The sequence below is a fragment of the Papio anubis genome, chromosome 13, assembly GCF_008728515.1.
Source record: "Papio anubis isolate 15944 chromosome 13, Panubis1.0, whole genome shotgun sequence".
Taxonomy (NCBI): domain Eukaryota; kingdom Metazoa; phylum Chordata; class Mammalia; order Primates; family Cercopithecidae; genus Papio; species Papio anubis.
This window is the reverse complement of record NC_044988.1, coordinates 14023866-14043099: the sequence shown is the minus strand read 5'-3', so window position 1 is coordinate 14043099 and position 19234 is coordinate 14023866. Positions and strand designations below refer to the sequence as shown.

At 42.4% G+C, this 19234-nt stretch overlaps 1 protein-coding gene across 3 annotated transcripts in view; it reads right to left on the bottom strand.

The window, feature by feature from the left end:
- Nucleotides 1-18436, bottom strand: part of FRMD3 (FERM domain containing 3) — a 282336-nt gene extending 263900 nt beyond the window's left edge. For all 3 annotated transcript variants that reach the window (XR_004177813.1, XM_003911851.4, XM_009189016.3), the window contains exon 1: nt 18087-18436. Coding sequence is in view for 2 of the 3 variants with exons in the window: in XM_003911851.4 (XP_003911900.2) it covers nt 18087-18233 (147 nt within the window). In the remaining variant the exon portion in view is untranslated. The remainder of the gene's footprint in view (nt 1-18086) is intronic.
- Nucleotides 18437-19234: the final 798 nt, after the last annotated feature.

Here is a 19234-nt window from a genome sequence, read left to right as displayed (position 1 = left end):
GCATGTTCTAACTCATAAGTGGGAGTTGAACAATGAGAACATATGGGCACAGGGAGGGGAACATCACACACTGGGGCCTGTTGGGGGATGAGGGGCAAGGGGAGGGATAGCATTAGGAGAAATACCTAATGTAGATGACAGGTTAATGGGTGCAGCAAACCACCATGGCACATGTATACCTATGTAACAAACCTGCACATTCTGCATATGTATCCCAGAACTTAAAGTATAATTTTAAAAAAAGGAATATGAAAATGGGGTCCAGATGCCTGGGTCCCAATCTGTGTATCACTCACCAGACTAATCCCTTCCCTCCCTGGACTTCAGATGCTCCTGGAGAAACATGCAGGCATGGGATTAAAAATCTAAAATCCTTTCCAACTTTCTAAGTTCTCTCTGAAAATAAAGGCAAGTGTATTTGCTGAAAAATTTCATATGGTTTTGAAGTTATGAAAGTAACACATGCTTACCAAAGGCTCAGATGACACAGATGTATGTAATGCAAAGCTTTCCTGCACTGCCCCCACCTTTATTCAATTCCTCTCTGCTACCAGAGTTAGCTACCATTAAGAGACTATCACTGCACTGCCCAGTGTGGTAGCCACTAGCATGTGTAACTATGTAAACTTAAATTTTAATGAGTTGAAATTAAATAGCTATGAAAATTCAGTTCCTCAGTCATACTAGTCACATTGCAAGGGCTCAATAGCCATGTGAGGCTAGTGGCTACTAAACTGGACAGCACAGATACAGAACAGTGCTATCACTGCAAAAGTTCTACCAGACAGCACTGGTCTACTATGCATAAGAAGGCCTTTCAATACTGTTCAATACTTATTTCCTGGAATTTCTGCAATTGCTGACATCAGACCCTCTCTAGCTGGGCTCATGACTACTCTAACAGCTTAATGGGGTAAGTTGCTTTGAAAAGGTCTCCGGCTGGGTGCAGTGGCTCACGCCTGTAATCCCAGCACTTTGGGAAGCTGAGGCAGGTGGACCACCTGAGATCAAGAGTTTGAGACCAGCCAGACCAACATGGTGAAACCCTGTGTCTACTAAAAATACAAAAAAAAAAAAAAAAAACATAGCCAGGTGTGGTGGTTTGGCACCTGTAATCCCAGCTACTCGGGAGGCTGAGGCAGGAGAATTGCTTGAACCCGGGAGATGGAGGTTGCAGTGAGCTGAGATCACACCACTGCACTCCAGTCTGGGTGACAAGAGCAAGAGTCCATCTCAAAAAAAAAAAAAAAAAGGAAAAGGTCTCCTAATTTCCTGGCCATATTAAGAAAGACTTGCTTCATCACTGAAGGTCACAAGTTGTGAAACTATCAACATCCCAACAGCACATAGAAATTTAAAACCTTAACTAAAGAACTGGCAAACTCAGCCTGGAAAACATAGCAAAACCCCTTCTCTACAAATAAAAGTTAAAAAGAAAATTAGCCTGGCATAGTGGCACCAGTTGTAGTCCCAACTACTCATGAGGCTAGAGCAGGAGGAGCACTTGAGCCCAGGAATTCAAGGCCACAGTGGGCTGTGATGGTGCCACTGCCCTCTAGCCTGGGTGACAAAGTGAGACTCTGTCATCACCCCTCCAAAAAAAAAAGAACTGGCAAACACTAATGTGCCTCAGGGTGGGGCTTTTCAAAAAGCACTAAGGCATTCAAAGTCTGAAACAAAACACCCTACGAATCTTGCCCAAGTGTGAGCCAAGCTAGTAACAAACCATGACTCAATGGAGGAGTTGTCTTAAGTATTCCCTAATAAACAGTGGCCAACATTGTTTTCTAGACTCTGACCTCCACTCCACCATCTGCACAGTCTAAGCAGGTAATGCCAGCTCCCCACTGCACAGTAAGGAATTCTTTCTTGATGTATAAAAGTATAATGCATTTCTTTCTTTCAGTTCCCCATAAATGTTATGTCTTCCTCTATGCTCAATCTTTGCTAGAATGTCCTTCTTTCCCTAACTGCACCTTTTCTCAACACACTTCCCCATTTATAAGCCAGACAATATCTGTTTTTTCCTTAAAGCTCATCTCAGGCATCACCTACACCAGAAAATCTTGTTGGCCCTTCCCAGGCTGGATTAGGGCCCCTCAGTGGCTGCTCCAGCATATCTATACAGGAGACACGCTGAGGGTGAACGCCTAGTAGGAACCAAGGAAGCGGGTGTGGGACTTGTCTTGAAATCACATTTTATAGCAAGGTACAACTTTGGCTGAGACATTTGCAGGAAAAAGAACAAAGTTTTTAAAGATGCTCGTATTCACACTTGAAATGTGAGTGAGAAAATATCAGTGATTCATTTCAAAGAATATCTCTTTTATAAGTAATAACTTTGGAAGGTGATTACGGTTACACAACAATGTGAACTACTTAATGCCACTAAACTGCAACTGCACACTTAAAAATGGCTAACACGGTGTCCCCTTGAGCTTTGCCCAGCCCAAGCTTCTATGCTCGTGGCAGCCAGAACAGAGGGGTAGAGCAGCCTTCGGCGGCTGGGGGGCAGGCAGCTGTGCCTGTCCAGGGGCTGTGCGAGGCACAGGCACCGCAAAAGAAAAATATTTTTTTTTAATGGCTAACATGGTAAATTCTGTTACATATATTTTTTTGCCACAATAAAAATAAATAATGAGAAAGAAATAAACCACAAATAAATTTTTAAAAGCAGTAACATTGGAGGAGAGCCACTAGAGGTTAAAGAAAGGTTATGCCTTTCCCCAAGCCACACTCTGGCTCTACTATTGACCCCTTTATGAGCTCCAATAACATCCTAGTGTTTTTCTATCATAATAGTGCTACTTTAAATCTGTTTATGTGTCTGTCTGTCTTTTCTACTAGATTGACAAGGAATAATTCTTATTTATCTTTTTGTAACTCTGCTACTCAGAGCAGTCCCCAACAGAGGTATTCAATAAATGTTTGTTTGGTGGATGGATGGAGGATGGATGGATGGATGGATGGATGGATGGAGGATGGACGGATGGATGGAGGATGGATGGATGGAAGGATGGATGGATGGATGGATGGAGGATGGATGGATGGATGGATGGATGGATGGATGGATGGATGGAGGATGGATGGATGGATGGAGGATGGATGGATGGATGAATGGATGGATGGATGAATGGATGGAAAAGTGGATGAGTGGATGGGTGGGTTGGTGGATGAGTGGAAGAGTGGATAAATGAGGAATGAATTAATGGATAGTTTAATGGATGGATGGATAGATAGATAGATGAAGATATTTTCTTAAGTCTTCAGTTCTGTCTTCAGACGAGAAGCTCACAATCTCTCCCTCTCTATCGCTCTCTCTCTCCCCATTTCCCATAACACCAAGAAAATGTTTTCTATTTTATATTTAACAACTCTCAATACACTAAGGGAGAAAAAGTCTGCCATTTCTTTTTTTTCTGAGTAATGAAGTTACCGGGTATTTTTATTTTATTTATGTACATAAATTACATCTGTAATTATACAAAACAAATATTTTTCAAACTACTTTTGCCAAGTCTAAAAAAGGCTGCCATTTCTGACCCAGTAAACACACTAAAGAAAGGCTGGGGAAAGGAAAAAAGTAATCTTTAACTATATATTGGATAATAGCATTAAAAGCTTTCCTTTCTCTAATGGAGGTACAATTTGGAGATAAACTTAAACCACCTTCCTCTCTGTGGCATATGATTAAAATCTGCTTTGTCCTTCTAATTTGCTATTCTCAAATTACCACACTGCTGCTGGCACTGCAAACTCAGGCTTCACAGCTGCCCTTGAATTACTGTATAACTTTTCCTCTTTTTTTTTTCCTTTTAATCAGCACTGAACAAAGAAAGTGCCATCTATAGATGGTGGAAAAACTATGTCTTCAAACTTGGAGGCAAAAGATGTCACTCAAGGTGCCCCCTTGTGTCAGGATGACCCTCAGCAGAAATACTTCTCCCCTGAGGTCTGGGAACACAGGAGGTGAAGTTATCCTTGATAAGGTTCCAGGTGGCATAAAATATCCTGAAGTGTATTTCCATCCCTACTCCATAGAGTTTATTACTCTCCTGCCTTAGCCTTCTAAACAAAGAGAGCCTGACATGACAGTGGCTAGTGCCTAAGCAAAATAATAATAATAATACATTGTTTTCCTATTTTTCTAAAAGTCCTCTAAATACCATGCTCTGCATTGCTAGATTTTGACTTCCAGAGTCAATCTCAAAACTACAAGGTAAATTACCTTAAAGGACAGATAGAAAATTTTATTAGCATCACCCTTCCTTTTTTTCTTTTTACAACTTCCGGGGAGTTAATTTGCAATTTCAAACTACAAGTAATATTTGTACCATGCCAAATATGTAAAAGGAATCTAGTTATATTAGATGACAAAATACTCATATAACCATAGCAAGTTGACTGCAATTTTATTTGGATGTACATTCAGCCACAGGTTACAAAAAGAAAGTAGACAGGGAAAGAACTTAAACGGTGTCCTTGGATGACAGTTCTAAAACATCAATATGCTTTTTCTACCCAGAGGTGTGATCTGGGTATGGCTTTTCTCTTGAGCTATTAAAAAAAGTTGTCAGTGGAAAGGAATTACATCATTTAGACTACCAAGAACATTCAAAAACAAAATAATGGTAGTATTTAGTGTAATAAGAGCAAACCTAAAACTCAAGACACAATACCCCACCCTAATCTTGCTAAATATGAGACATTGAACCAATCCTATAACATCTCTGTTTAAATCAGTCTCAATTTAATCAATGTAATACATGTTATTATTATTGTACTCAAGGATATCAAGAGGACTGTAAGTGTAGAGAAAGGCTGCTGCTAAACAAAGAACCAATAAATACTCAACAGGTCGTAACATTGTAGACAATATCTACACAAGGTACAGATGACAAAGATGGACAGTAACATGTGTACAGATCAGCCAAAAAATAACATTCGCTAGAAACATCAAGGAAGAATTATTAGCCAACTGATTAATTAGGTATTGGTCCTCTCTTCTACTAATAAGGCTAACTAGTTACTGATTTTTTTAAGACTGCTTGATTTTATCATCATATCCATCAGTAAACATTATTGTGTTCGAATTTTCAGTTCATGTGTAAAGACCTTGGTTCAGTTAATCTTGACTTTCCAGATTATGTTTAGCATCAAGGACTAGAGTTTTAAAGCAACAAATTATACTTCTGAGGTGAGAGATTATAAGCCAAACCCTGATCTGTTAACATGCTAATTGCTTTCCCCTGCTACAGAATAATAGTATTTCAAATGTTAGCATTATACATAGATATCTTCAGATAAAACTCTATTGTACATCTAAGATTCAGGTCATTACATGATTAATATTAGATTATTGTCTGAGCAATTTTATAGAACTTGAATTATTTTAATTTTCACAAAAACTCCCTGAAAACTACACACAAAACAAAATTTGCCATAAAAGATATCTGAGATACAAACAAATACTAAATAAAGATAAATTATCGCAGCAAAGCTACTCCTCATGTAACATGATTAATTTTGTACCATGTTGATAGGATTTTAAAATGTATTATCTACTTAATGCTCCTGACACTGTCTCAAAGGGCAACTTCCCTGGAAAGAAAATCGTATGCTTTGAAACTCAGAACTTGAAAACGGAAAGAGGTCTTTTTCATTTGCAAGTCCAAGCTAGGCCATGAAGAGTAAGGACAGAAAAATGGCTTTCCACTGACAACCCTGGTTTGGCTGCCCCATTTGTAGAAGAAAATAGAGACCAGCTCTGGTTCAGTTGGAGTTGCCTAACAAAGGAAAAATGATCAAGTACTGTTGGAAAGATGTCCAGAGCTCACAATTCATTGATTTGATCTACAAGCCTGCCCCAAGCAGAAATACAGACCAAAAAGGAAGACCTGTCACAGCAGTTTTGTTCATACCACATGGCTTCTGCCACCCCTTGCAAGGACATTAACGACTCCCTTACTTCTGCCTCAATGTCAGACCTGTGTCTCTGGTAACTTTCACTCCTTATATCCAACTGTCTACTGAGAATTCTCCAGTCAGACGCCCTACAGGCACTTCAAAATCAACATACCCAAAATGGAACTCATCCTCTCTTCCCCCAACCTGCTTCTCCTCTAGTCTATCTCCTCAGTGTCAGCTTCACAGGTGTGTGACTTGCACATTTGCTCAGGGACCCGTGCCTAGAAGGACCCTGTACTTGGCTTAATGGTCTGCTATCACCACTTTGAAATTCTTAACAATTTTTTAACAAGCTCTGCATTTGCATTTTGCACAGGACCATATAAATTATGTGACCAGGTCTGTCTCTCCTGGAATGGCATCTCCATTACCCAGTTGTTGAAACTAACCATGTGGAACTCATCCCAGATTCTCCTTTCCTTAACTCCCAGATTCAGTCATCATGTTTCATGCCTAGGGTTTTACACCAAGCAAGCAAGAGATCACTTTGCTTGTAATGCCCTTTTTCTTCTTCTGAAAGACTTTACTTCCACTTGGCCTTTAATTATTAATCAAGATTCATCTATACCAGAGATACTTACTGATGCCCCAGCCTGATCTTGGTGCATCCTCTTGGTCTTCCACCTGCATTTACCTGTCTCTACAATCGTCATTTCATCCTCACATCACTATCCTTTCTGTCTTCCCCCCGACTGACTGCGAGCCTCTTGATGGCTGATTTTATTTTCTTTTGTATCTCTACTTCCAGCTCTGGGCTAGGAATATAGAAGATATTTAACAAATGTTTATCAAATAAGATTGACGTTGTTTCAAACAAACTTTAATTTACTTTTGAAAAACATAACTTCTTGATCAAAACAAATGCTCTTCCTTTTTAGAATAAGCTTCTTTTTTTCTTTCTTTTGGCTAAAGTGGGCCCCTCCTTTCCATCCTGCACCTTCAGGGAGAATCAACAAAGCAAACAGCTCCAGAGCTTAATTTACAACTGGAATGCATTTTTTATGGCCCTCCAGGGTCATTGTCCCTCAGAGTCACTTCTGCAAGTAGGAACAGCTGGGGCCCCTATGCCTCCAGGGGCTTCCAGGCACTGCTGGCTTATACACAATGACTTGTTTGTGCCGAGATATTGCCAGAGCTTTTCAGAAATACCACCAGGAGTCAAGTGTACAGGAAAGCAAGACTGGGAAGCCTGGCCCAGAGGGACGAGAAGGCAGTCACTAACCGTAGTCCTGTGTGCTCTCATGGACATGCAACACTTCATCAGATTTGCCATGGGAAATTCCGTTTGAAAAAAACAATCTCTTGATTTGCTTGGAACAAATAGTCAAACAGAATCATTCCATATCCAGTAACAGTGTCTAATCAGCACTTCATTATACCTGTGATAGACACACCACGATGGATTTCTTTATTTATTCACTCACTTACCCACACTCATTGAACATCTACTGAAAGAAATGTGCCCAGTGAGGCACAATCGAGGGAGGAACAAAAGGAACAGATCCCTCCACTCAAGGAGCTTAGCAATATTATTAGGAGAAAGGTAAATTCCACTAATGTCTGACTATTCCAGATGTGGTCCACAGACCAGCCACACAAGCACCACCTGGAAGCATGCTAAAAATGTCAAATTTCAGGACTCTTCCCAAGACTTCCTGAATCCGAGTCTGCATTTGAAGAACAGAGAAACTCCACAGGAACATCCGACTGAGAAGCACTTACACACTTCTCCCAGGGCTCAATGCTGAACTTGACTCTTCTGAGCCTGAGTCAAGTTCAAACCTCAGCTGCAAAATCTGCCCAACTGGCTCCTGACCCTAGTCCCATTATTTTTCCCATCTCTGGATTCCACATCTGGCTCTCTGCTACTTCATGGGAAGAGCAACTTGAAATTCTCCATCACAGGGTGAGAACTAAAAGAGGGCCATGTTATCTTCCCGACGGCTAACACTTATGCCATGTGAATCTCAGATTCTCGTAGAATAAATTCTGATATTTGCATTTCTGCAACATTTTTCTGTTTTCCCAAAATGCCTACTCAGAAAAAGAAGTAAGAACTTAATAATTCAAGTGACTAATGGGCCTGATTCAAATGGTTTACAGTTTAAACACTTCATGTTTAGCTGTATATTTTCCATGATCTAAAGAAGGGTCTCAAAACAAGACACAGCTTTATACAATTATTACAGTTTAAAAAGTTAGGATTCAGTTAGAGAGCAAGTGCAATTAGAGAATGCTTATTACAGTAGAGCTTGGCCTTGCCCTTCTACTGTTAATATTTTGAATATAAACGCAGACAAAACACACACACACACACACACACACACACGTGCATAGTTACTACTAAGAATTCCAAATATAATGTACATATTTTCTGTGAACATGCAGTGTTTTTTATTTAACTGACATCACTTGGGGTACTTGTAATTTATGTTCTTGGAGGCATAGAAGATGCATATAAGTTCTACTTTGTTTTACTTAATTTTGGATTTTTTTAATTTTTCTGGAAGTTCAATAAATGGACAGTCACCTAAACCAGCAATTTTTTTTTTTTTTGAGACAGGGTCTCACTGTCACCCAGGCTGGGGTGCAGTGGCACAGTCACGGCTCACTGCAGCCTCCACCTCCCTACCTTATGCAATCCTCCCACCTCAGCCTCCCAAGTAGCTGGGACTACAGGCATGCACCAGTCCCAGCTAATTTTTGTATTTTTTGTAAACCCAGGGTTTCACCATGTTGCCCAGGCTGGTCTCAAGCTCCTGGGTTCATGCGATCTGCTCACCTCAGCCTCCCAAAGTGCTGGGATTACAGGCACCAGCCACTGCACCCAGCAATTCTTCAGTATGTTGGCCTCAAAACTCCTTTACTCTGCTGAGTATCTGTAAAACCTTTGTTTATATTATATATCTATAGAATTATCCAAAATATTCAATTATTGATTTATTTAAAAATAACAATAAACCCACTGTACATTAATGTAAGTAACATATTTTTGTTTAAAAATAGCTATATTTTACAAAATAAAGTAGTGATAAAAGCAGCATTGTTTTACATTTTTGCAAATATCATTAATGACTGACTGAACAAAGAGGTGTATTCTCACATATGCTTCTTCATTCAATGTGTTGTAATATCACACATCTTGTAGGCTCTAGAAAATTCCACTGTACACTTCTGAAAGACTGAAAGTGGAAAAGGTAAACAACATCTCCTCAGAGTGACAAGATAATTCAATGGGGAAAAGAGTTATTTTTTTCAACAAATGGTGCTGGGACAACTGGATATCCACATGCAAAAGAATAAAGTTGGACTCCTACCTCACACCATATACAAAAATTGACTCAAAATGGATCAAAGATGGGGAGTGACTGTTAATAGGTACAGATTTATTCTGGGGTGATGAAAATGTTCTGGAATTAGGGAGTGATTGCAGTTGCAAAGTCTTATGAATATATGAAAATCAACTGAATTGTACACTTTAAAATGATTAATTTTATGGTATGCGAACTATGTATCAATTTTAAAAATGGATCAAAGTCCTAAATATAAGAGCTAAAACTATAAAACTGCTTAATGAAAACATAGGCATAAGTCCTTATTATCTTGAATTGGGCAACAGTTCTTAGCTATGGCATCACAAATACAAGCAACAAAAATTATATATAAATTGGACTTTATCAAAATTAAAAGCTTTTTTGACTCCATCAAGAAAGTAAAAGATATCCCACAGAATGGGGAAAAAAATTGCAAATCATTTATTGTATAAAGGGTTTGTGTCCAAAATATATGAAGAACTCTTACAACTTAAAAATAAAAGACAACCCATTTTAAAATAGGCAAAAGGTCTAAATGGGCAGTTGTCTGAAGAAGATGTACAAATGGCTAATAGACACATGAAAAGATGCTCAACTTTAGCCTTCAGAGAAATGCAAATCAAAACCACAATGAGATACCACTCCACACCCACTTAGAATGGTTATAATCAAACAGATAGATAAATAACAAGTGTTGAAGAGGATGTGAAGAAATTGAAACCCTCCTACACTGCTGGTGGGAATGTAAAACGGTGCAGCCACTTTGAAAAACTGTTTGACAGTTATTCAAAAGATTAAACACAGAGTTACCGTATGACTAGTAATTTCACTTTTAGGTATACACCCAAGAGAAAAGAAACGTGTCTAGAGAGCAACTTTTTCAGGAATGTTCATGGCAACATTATTCATAGTAGCCAAAATGTTCATCAACCCAAATGTTCATCAACTAATGAATGGATCAACAAAATGTGATATATCTATGCAATGGACTACTATTCAACAAGGAAAAGGAAGGAAGTACTGACCCATGCTACAATGTGGATAAACCTTGAAAACATTGTGCTAAGTGAAAGAAGCCAGACACAAAAGTTCACATATTTTATGATTCCATTTTTATCAAATGTCCAGAATAGACAAATATATACAGACAGGAAGTAGATTAGTGGTTGCCTAGGACTGGGAGGTCTGGAGGGAAATGGAGGTATGACTGCTAAAGGGCAAAGGTTCATTTTGGGGATGATGAAAATATTCTAAAATTGATTGTGGTGATGACTGCACAACTATCTAAATATATCAAAAATTGTATACCTTAAGTGGGTGTACTACAAGGAATGTGAACTATATCTCAATAAAACTGTTATCCAAAAAGGCAAACAATATCTTAGTATTATTTTGAAAATACTTCTTTTAACAGCATGGCCTCCATGAAAGGATCACAGGGACTTCCAGGGTTCCCCAGACCACACTTTGAGAACCACCTACCCTAGACACAGCATCTAGAGTAGGTATTGTGGATTATCTTTTTAGGAGCCATTTTCCCCTTCCTCCCATCTGATTTTAGGTATCTGCTCTTCCCCAGGCAGAACATCACCACAGGGGAAGTTGATTTCACCCTGAGTCCCAGGGTCGAGTTCTGCACCTTAAGCTAATCAGTACATTCTGTTCCCCTGGTCATAGTCACTGCTTCCGGGGTGAGCATGTGACCTGGGAGGTCCAATCAGAATGACTGCACACTTCTGCTTGGGATGCTGAATTGAAAGCGGCTTCTCTCTTCCTCTGGAGGGTATCCTATGAAAATGTGAAAACTGGCACTGCTGTAACCATTTTACTACCAGCCTGAGGATGGAGCCATCACAAATGGCAAGAAGAGGCAAAGGAACCCCAGAGAAACAGAGCCACGGTCCTTGAATTAAACACGTAATTCAAGACTTCTGAATATATGAGTCAGTAAACATCCTTAATGTTAAAGCCAGTTTGAATTAGAATTTGTTACATGTAGTTGAAAGAATTCTAGCGGATACACCGCTCAAACAATGTGCAGCTAATAGCATTGTATTCTCCCTGAAGTCAATACACTTTGCCTTTGCTTTGAAAATATCAAGAGATAAGATCTTAGCAGACCATTGGAATAACATTACATTTTTTTTTAGGATATGCTTAATATAAAGAACTGGCCCATATAATCTAGGTCTAAAAACGTCAGAGCTGTGCCACAGTATTTAACAAACTGCCTCTCTCCTCTATTCCTTTTGTGTCTGATTTTCAGTAGACTCTGAATGGCATTCCAGAAGAGCTTGGTAGAGAAAAGTGTTGAATTGACCTTACTAGCAGAAAATTGTGGCTGCCAGCTGGACCTAGCTTGGATTTCACCAGCAGGATCATCATGGGGCCTGATATTTAGCACAGATATAGGTTTGCACATGATAATGTCATTCCCATTTCAACAGATAAGAAGCTATCCTTTTTTCAACTAAATTGATTAGAATAGTACTCTGTATTTGGGTGATATTTTAACATTTACAACATGCTTTTACATAAACCATCTCAACAACCCAATGGAGATTGGCAATTGAGGAATTATTACTCTCATTTCTCAGATGAAGAACAGGAGGCCCAGTGACTTGCTCAAGGTCCTGCACCATCAGAAAGGAATGGAGTTTAGGCTTAAAGTCATTTGATTCTAAGTCAAAGCCTTCCCACCACTTAGGATTACCTCTAATATAGTTTCACAAAGCACTAAGATAACAGTCACTATTTTTTCAGCTCTCACTATGTGCCAGGTACTAAGCTAAGCACTTGACATATAATGCTTATTTAATCCTTACAAAAAGTCCATGAGGGCTATGTTATTATTATTTCCACTTTATAGATGAGGAAACTGAGGCCCAGTGAGGAAAAGTGACTTCCCCAAAGTCACCTGGCCAGTCAGTGGCAGAGCCAGGGTTCAAACCCAAGCAAGCAGTACTCCAGAACATATGCTCTCAACCACTTTGCCACCATGCCACTTGAACAAGCATAAAGTTTGTCTGCTGAAGAGAGCTGTGCCTGCTCTGAACAAGATGCCTTTTAGCTGCCCAGAACCCACCAGTTCCACAAGAGCAGAAATGATATTTAACAACACACTACAAAAGACTCTCTCATAATTTTTCTTGTTCTAGAATTTGATGATACAAAGATTGCCTTAAAAAAGCCAGGGCTGAGATAACATCTTACTAAACTCTCATGAGAGGTTTATTGTAACAGTAATTGCAACCCAATTTGACGTATTCTGAAAGACACTCCTGCTTGATTAGCCGACAGCTGTTCCTCCCCACCACACACATGTGCATGCACACACACACACATAATTCCATTCCTTCCATAATGGCAAAGCCAATTCCCATTATAGAGAGGAAAGATGCTAGATGCATATATTCCTAGACACTTTTGCAGCTAGGGCATGGGCATATGATCCAATCCAGGCCAATAGAATCTGATGGGAAGACTGATGGGGACTCTGGGAAAGTGTTCCTCTGTGATAAAAAGGAAATGCATGAGGAAACACCTCTTCTTGGATAGTGGATGTGGCAGTGACTGACTGACATCTAAAATTAGTGCAGCCACCTCATAATCATGGAGACTATAGAGACACAGTTAATGCACTGAAGATACCAGAGTGAAAAGACAGGAGGCAGCAACTAAGTCCAGGCAGAGCTTTGGAACAGCCCTGAAGTTGCCCTCCCTCTGGACTTTTTGCCAGCTAAGATAATAAGTGTCCTTATTATTTAGGCCACTTTAACTTGGCTACTCTTTTACTTGCAGCCAAAAGCAGCCTAATCATCCAGTCCCAAGAGGCAGTGCTCCAAAGATGAAAGAGCTCTGGATTTTGAGTCAAATGACCTGGGTCCTGACCAACTTAATTGCTTGGTTACCCAAACTGCTAACCTCTCTGAATCTCATTTTCCATATCTAGTAATACAATATTGAGATAATACTCAGTAACACAATAACATCCATAGAATGGAGATAATTGATAGTTATGAAATTCATATGAGATAATATGAACACTACCACTCTGTCAATAGCAATGCTTCGTTCAAATGTAATTTATCTAGTCAATAATAAAACCAGAGACTTTTTAAACTGCAGCATCCATCTAACCAAATTCTTTTGTTTTACAAAAGAAAAGAAAATTGACTCCAAATGTCAAATGACTCACTCAAGATCACACAGCTGGTTGGTAACATAACTAAACCACACATCTGATTCCCGATCCAACGCTGGCATGCTACCTTCATGTTGACAGGTAATGAGCTAGATTAAATATTGGGAAGGTTAGCACTCATCCATTCCACTGGTGTTTAATGTGCACATATTATACTATATAGAATAGCAGGCACTATTCTAAGTATTAGGGACTCCGCGGTGAACATCAAAATGTTCCTACTCTTGTGAATTTAACAGTCTAGAAAGGAAATTATTCAATCTACATCGGTATTTATTGTGTTCCTACTGCATGCAAAGCACTATGCTAGGATTTCTAGTCAAATACAAATACAAATTTTCAGCCAATTCCAACTATGTCAGCCACGTTTACCAGGCTTTGCCAAAGTATTAATATATGAGTCAGTAAACATCCTTAATGTCTATGTAAAAAGTCTATGTAACCTCAAAAAGTCAGTATTAAAAATGGCAAGTTCATTAGCAAGAGCTGTGAATGACAATGCCAGTATCTTAAAAAAAAAAAAAAAAAAAAAAAGGTGGATAGAAAATGGCTAGGACTCCACTCTGATTGAAGTAGCAAGGTTGAATGAAGAGTTAGAGCCAAACCTTAACCTCCTACAACATCCAGACTTCAAAGGTTAGCTCAATTGGAAAAGCCCAATAAGGAGCATTCAGCAACTCTTTCCCTTCCCCAGGCCTCTATCTGGTATCCCAAACTCCCCTTTATGCCGTGTCTATTTGGAATTCCTCTATCTTCCATCCTACCTGAACATTCACAAGCAAATGATATGATGGGACAGCATCCCAGACCCTGCGAAAAGAGACAGAGCCAATGACTTCCACATCTCTTACTGGAAATGACCACCAGTCTGCTAAGACTGGGCCACTAGGTTATAAGTTTGAAAGTTTTCATTGCCCAAATACCACCAAAATTATATGATTTGGAAAAGGAATGTTTAAAAGCTGTTATTTTGCAAAAGCTCTTTCCTATCCTCTATATGGTGGTAAATGCAAAGATCTTAGGGGGTGGAGAATACTCTGCCTTCTCCTTCTTGTGGAAGGCACACTGAAGAGGAACAAAATACATGCGCTTTCACCATCACACCCTGTAATCAGAGCACAAATAGGCAATTCTCCCTTAGTTTCTGGCTTGGTTCGTCTTTTGATGCATAGGCATAATTTGGGGCTACTACAGTCTGAAATATAAGGACTCTGTGCATCGAACCTAACAAAGCATTTATGCATATCGTTTCTTTAAAGGCAAATACCATGTTTCCGGGGGGTGGAAATGGCCCCCAGTGACGTTTGGATGTGGAATTCCAATCAGCTCTGGGATGCCAGCCTGCCTGAGAGACTCAGGACACATTAAGTTTGCAAACTGGCAAAGAGGGTCGCTTTGTCCATTCAGATCATGAATCTCAACTGGCCTTCAGTCACTGGTTTAAACCCCCCTACCTTGGATTTACCTCTATCCATGTCTGGAAATTTCACTGAAACTTCAGCTATTTTAACTATGGGGTAATATGTCAAAGACATACATAAGCTTCGGATCCAGAAAATTCTGGATTTGAATTCCAGCTGCTCATTCTCTTTTTAGAGATATGGCCTTGAACAAGTCACTTAAGTTATTAGCTGCTCAGTTTTCTTATCCAAAAGAAGGGAATAATACCTACTCAAAGGTTGGTGGTAGAGAGCAGACATAAATGAGTGGAAAAGGCTGGCACATGAGAGATGCTCAAGAAATGGCACCTAGAGCTATTCACATGGTCTCAAACAATAGGCCTGAAGGTTTCTATCATCCGTTGCATCTACCACATGCAGCCACCCTCCAGCACCTTACTAGAGAAAACTGTTTGAGTGACTCTTTTTTCTTTCAATCTGGAATGCTCACCTACTAAAGAACACAGACTAATGAACTCCCAAGGATGTGTGGCTTGAGTTTCCCCCACTTATTTTTGGGCTCCATAGGCAGCACTCCTGGAGTGAAGAGGAGAGAACAACTAACACATGTCCAAGAGCTCCTGCTCCTCCTACAGAGCCTCTAGATCAAGCTCATCCAACCCGTGGCCCAGAACAGCTTTGGATGCAGCCCAGCACAAATTCATAAATTTTCTTAAAACATTATGAGACTATTTGTGATTTTTTTTTAAGCTCATCAGCTATCGGTAGTGGTAGTGTATTTTATGTGTGGCCCAAGACAATTCTTCTTCCAATGTGGCCCAGGGAAGCCAGAAAATTGGACACCCCTGCTCTAGAGCCAGGCAGGCACCAGGGATGAGAGCTCCTAACTCAGATAGGCAGATGTGGGCTATGGAGAGAGGGTGACGTTCTGTGGACGGTATATACAATCCTTTAACTGTGTAGTTCTATAGGAGGAAGGAAGGAAGCAAACACAGATGGATTCACCCAGAACAAGTGCCAGTGATTCCAAATGGCTTTGTTTCACATTGTTTTTTAATCCTTTTGTTCTCACTCTAAGCAAATGGGAAGTCTTTGTAACCTGATACCTGGAAGGGCAATTTCAATTCCTGGTCTGGAGTACTCTAGGAAAGTATGAGGTCCAAAGTTATCCAAATAAAATATTTTAATTCATTTTAATTGGTTAAATAATAATCCTCATTTGGGGGCCGAAAGGGCAGAGAAAGATGAATCACAAAAATAAACATCTAATTTTTTGAAAAATCAGTACCCAAGCCAACATTTTGAAACATAACATTTTAACCTCTTTGGCACTAGTTGCGTCATAAGCACTAGAGTTTTTCAAACTGCTGTTAGACTGGCTACAATTCATTGTTTCTCAAAACATGAGACAACAAATACATGTCCTTTGGGGAATATTTATTATTCTAAGGAAGACTTCATCCTGAGGGAGGGGAAAAATGTCAACACCAAGTGGGACAGGGCAGAAGAGGGCTGAGAGACAGAGGAGACCTCAACAGCCCTGATGGCACCTCCATCATCTACACATTCATTATGGGTTAAAGGACCTGTACACCTACTTTAGGACTTCAAGCAAAGTGCACAGACCACACTCTCTGGATCACAAGACTATTAGTACATGCCAGATGCTTCTGTGCAGCCCTTGTGGCAGTAGAAACACTGCCCATCCTGCTAATCCTTTTATTATTAAGTTTAGCAGTGCTGCTTGGTCAGAATGAAATTCAAGATCCTCCAGAAAATTCAGTGGGAGCCTACTTTCCTGGGAGATCATGGGGCATCACATTCCTACCTTGACTTTTGTCCAGCTGTCAGGTTACAAATTAATTGCAACTGCCCCCAACATGTCACACACTCCCACTAACAAAAATTAAATAAAAATAAAACAGGGAAAGTCCTTTCATTCCTTCATGGTTTGCACAGCCTAGAGACTGATTCCTACTCTAGGAGATGCTGCCCCACTCACCTCCCACTGACATGAGTGGTGTGCCCTGTATTTAAATGTATTTTTAAAAAAAACAACAACAAAAAACAAAAAAACAGCTCAGTTCCAGAGCCTCAAGACTCGACTAGGGTAGGTGAGAAAGGAAATCCCAGAGATAAATAGTTAAATAGATTTAAAATTCGGAAGTTAATTGTGCTGAGCCCTGACACAATCTTTCCTGATTGTGTGCGCACCGAGTGGGGCATCTTTGGGTTCCTGGAAGAGGGGCTCTCACCCGCCTACATATTCACCCACCACAAATACGCACACGCACACGCACGCACACCTTTGCAGCTCACACTAGCTCTCCTGACAGCCCAGAGGCATTTACTACCCGAGCACAGGGCTGCCAGCAAAGCTGCCTTCACCCAAACAACTAGCCTTCTCCTCCAACTTGGGTGACAGTGAATGTCCACCAAGATTCCACGGGGCGCTTTTTCCCAGGACCCAGGTTCCTGCAGGGCTCCCCACTTGCTGGCCTCACAATCCTTTCTTTTCCTTTCTCTGAAACACTCAGACTTCACACATTCCTTTCGAGGTAGCTCCAGTCCGACGCATCGCGCGCGCTCCATCCCTCAAGGCTGGCGCCCAGGGCAGCCCGGCCTCTCTCACTCTGGGGAAACTTCGCCACCGCCCCACGCGGAGAACTGAAGACCACCGGCGGAGGGTAAGGGGAACCCACACGGGGCGGAAAGCAGATTCCGGGACTGAGGGCGTCTCCGGAGCCTGGGCGCGGGAGAGAGAAATGAGTGAACCCGGCGGATGCATGCCTTCTCCACGTGGAGGAAAGGAGGAAATACCAGTGGGCGACATGCAGGTGCCCCTCTCAGCCCTCGGAGCTCCCATCTCCTGGCGAAGTAGGGCCCAGAGGGGCCAGAGTCCCTCTGCAGGCAGCTGCCCCGCGCCCCTAGTCTGGGCGCAGAGAGACGCGCGCGCAGGGTGCACGCGAGGGGAAGGGGACTGGGCGCGGATAACGCGTGCCTGGAGCTTGCAGGGGACCATGCCCGCCACGCCAGGATAAGGCCCCCCAGCCTCAGAGGGCTGAGGAATCGAAATCTGGCTTTCTAGCAGTCCCCCAATCCCCTCCGGGAGTGGGTTCCTTGTCCTCGCATGCCCACCGCAAAGGCCCCCCGCCCTGCTCCCGGCGTGTGCCCCGCGCCCTCGCCCGGTTCCACGCACACCTGGATGTGGCAAGATATCTCCGAGTCGTCCAGCAGCCGGATGGTGCATTTCATCTCCTGGCTGAGCGATTTGATGCTGGAGCTCCGAAAGTGGATCATTTTCATGGTCCTCCTGCCTCTCGGCACACAGTGGCAGGAGGCGAACATGCACCGCGGCCGGGGGGAGCGAACGCGAGGCTCAGGGCCGGCGCGATGCTCGCCTGCGCGGACACACACTCGCGCACGCACTGTCCGGGACACCTGGGCGCGGCTCAGCCCCGGGACAGCGGCAGCGTCGGGCGCTTGCGGCCACACATGCCCAGCGGCCGGGGCGCAGCGGGCGGGTCCCTCCCTCCTGTTCGCTCGCCTCCGCCTCGCCCCCTCCTTTCCCCGCCTCCTTCTGTCGCGCGCGCTCGTGCGCCTCCCTCTGCCCGGGCTCGCTTGCCGAGGATGCCCAGAGCCTGAGACCCTCGGCGGGCGCGCGACGCACTCACTCCCACGCGCGCCGAGCAGCTGAAGGAGGAGGCGGAGGGATGGCTGGCGCGGCTGGCCCGGGTGCCCTGGTGGTGGCCTGCTCAGTCGCAGCCGCCGCTGCGTCAAGCTGGGCCCGACTGTCTTCCTCAGCCTCGTCGCCTCCTCCCTCCCCTGGCCGCTGTCGCTCGGGCTCCTGGTAGTGCTCGTCCCGGCCCCGGCTCCCGCACGCGCCCGACAGCGCCCTGCTCTGCTCAGCTCCAGGGACCTGGCGCGGGTAGGGGACAGAGAGCGATCCTGACCCACACCGCCAGGGGGATTCCGCCTCGGGAAAGGATTGTTGGGCCCAGGGCGAGTGAGAGAGAGAGAGAGTGACAGCCCTGACAGGGCTACACCAGGAATACCGCTAATAGTAAAAATCTCATGTATATTGTTTAAGCTATTGCTTTATTTAATGCTAGCTAGGACTCAGTCTCTTTCTCTAAAAAATTCGGAGCCTTCCATGTGCAAATCCTCCTTTAAATCTCCCAACATCTTAGTGTGATATTTGGTAGCATACCTTTGACCCGAGCAAGAGGGGTGGGTTCCTATTCTACTCCCCTACTTTAGAGACCTCCTCCAGCTCCCGGTTGCTCAGGAATTAAGAGGTCTAATGCAAAGCAGATATGCCCCATCCTGTTTTAGTCCAGTCTCTGGGT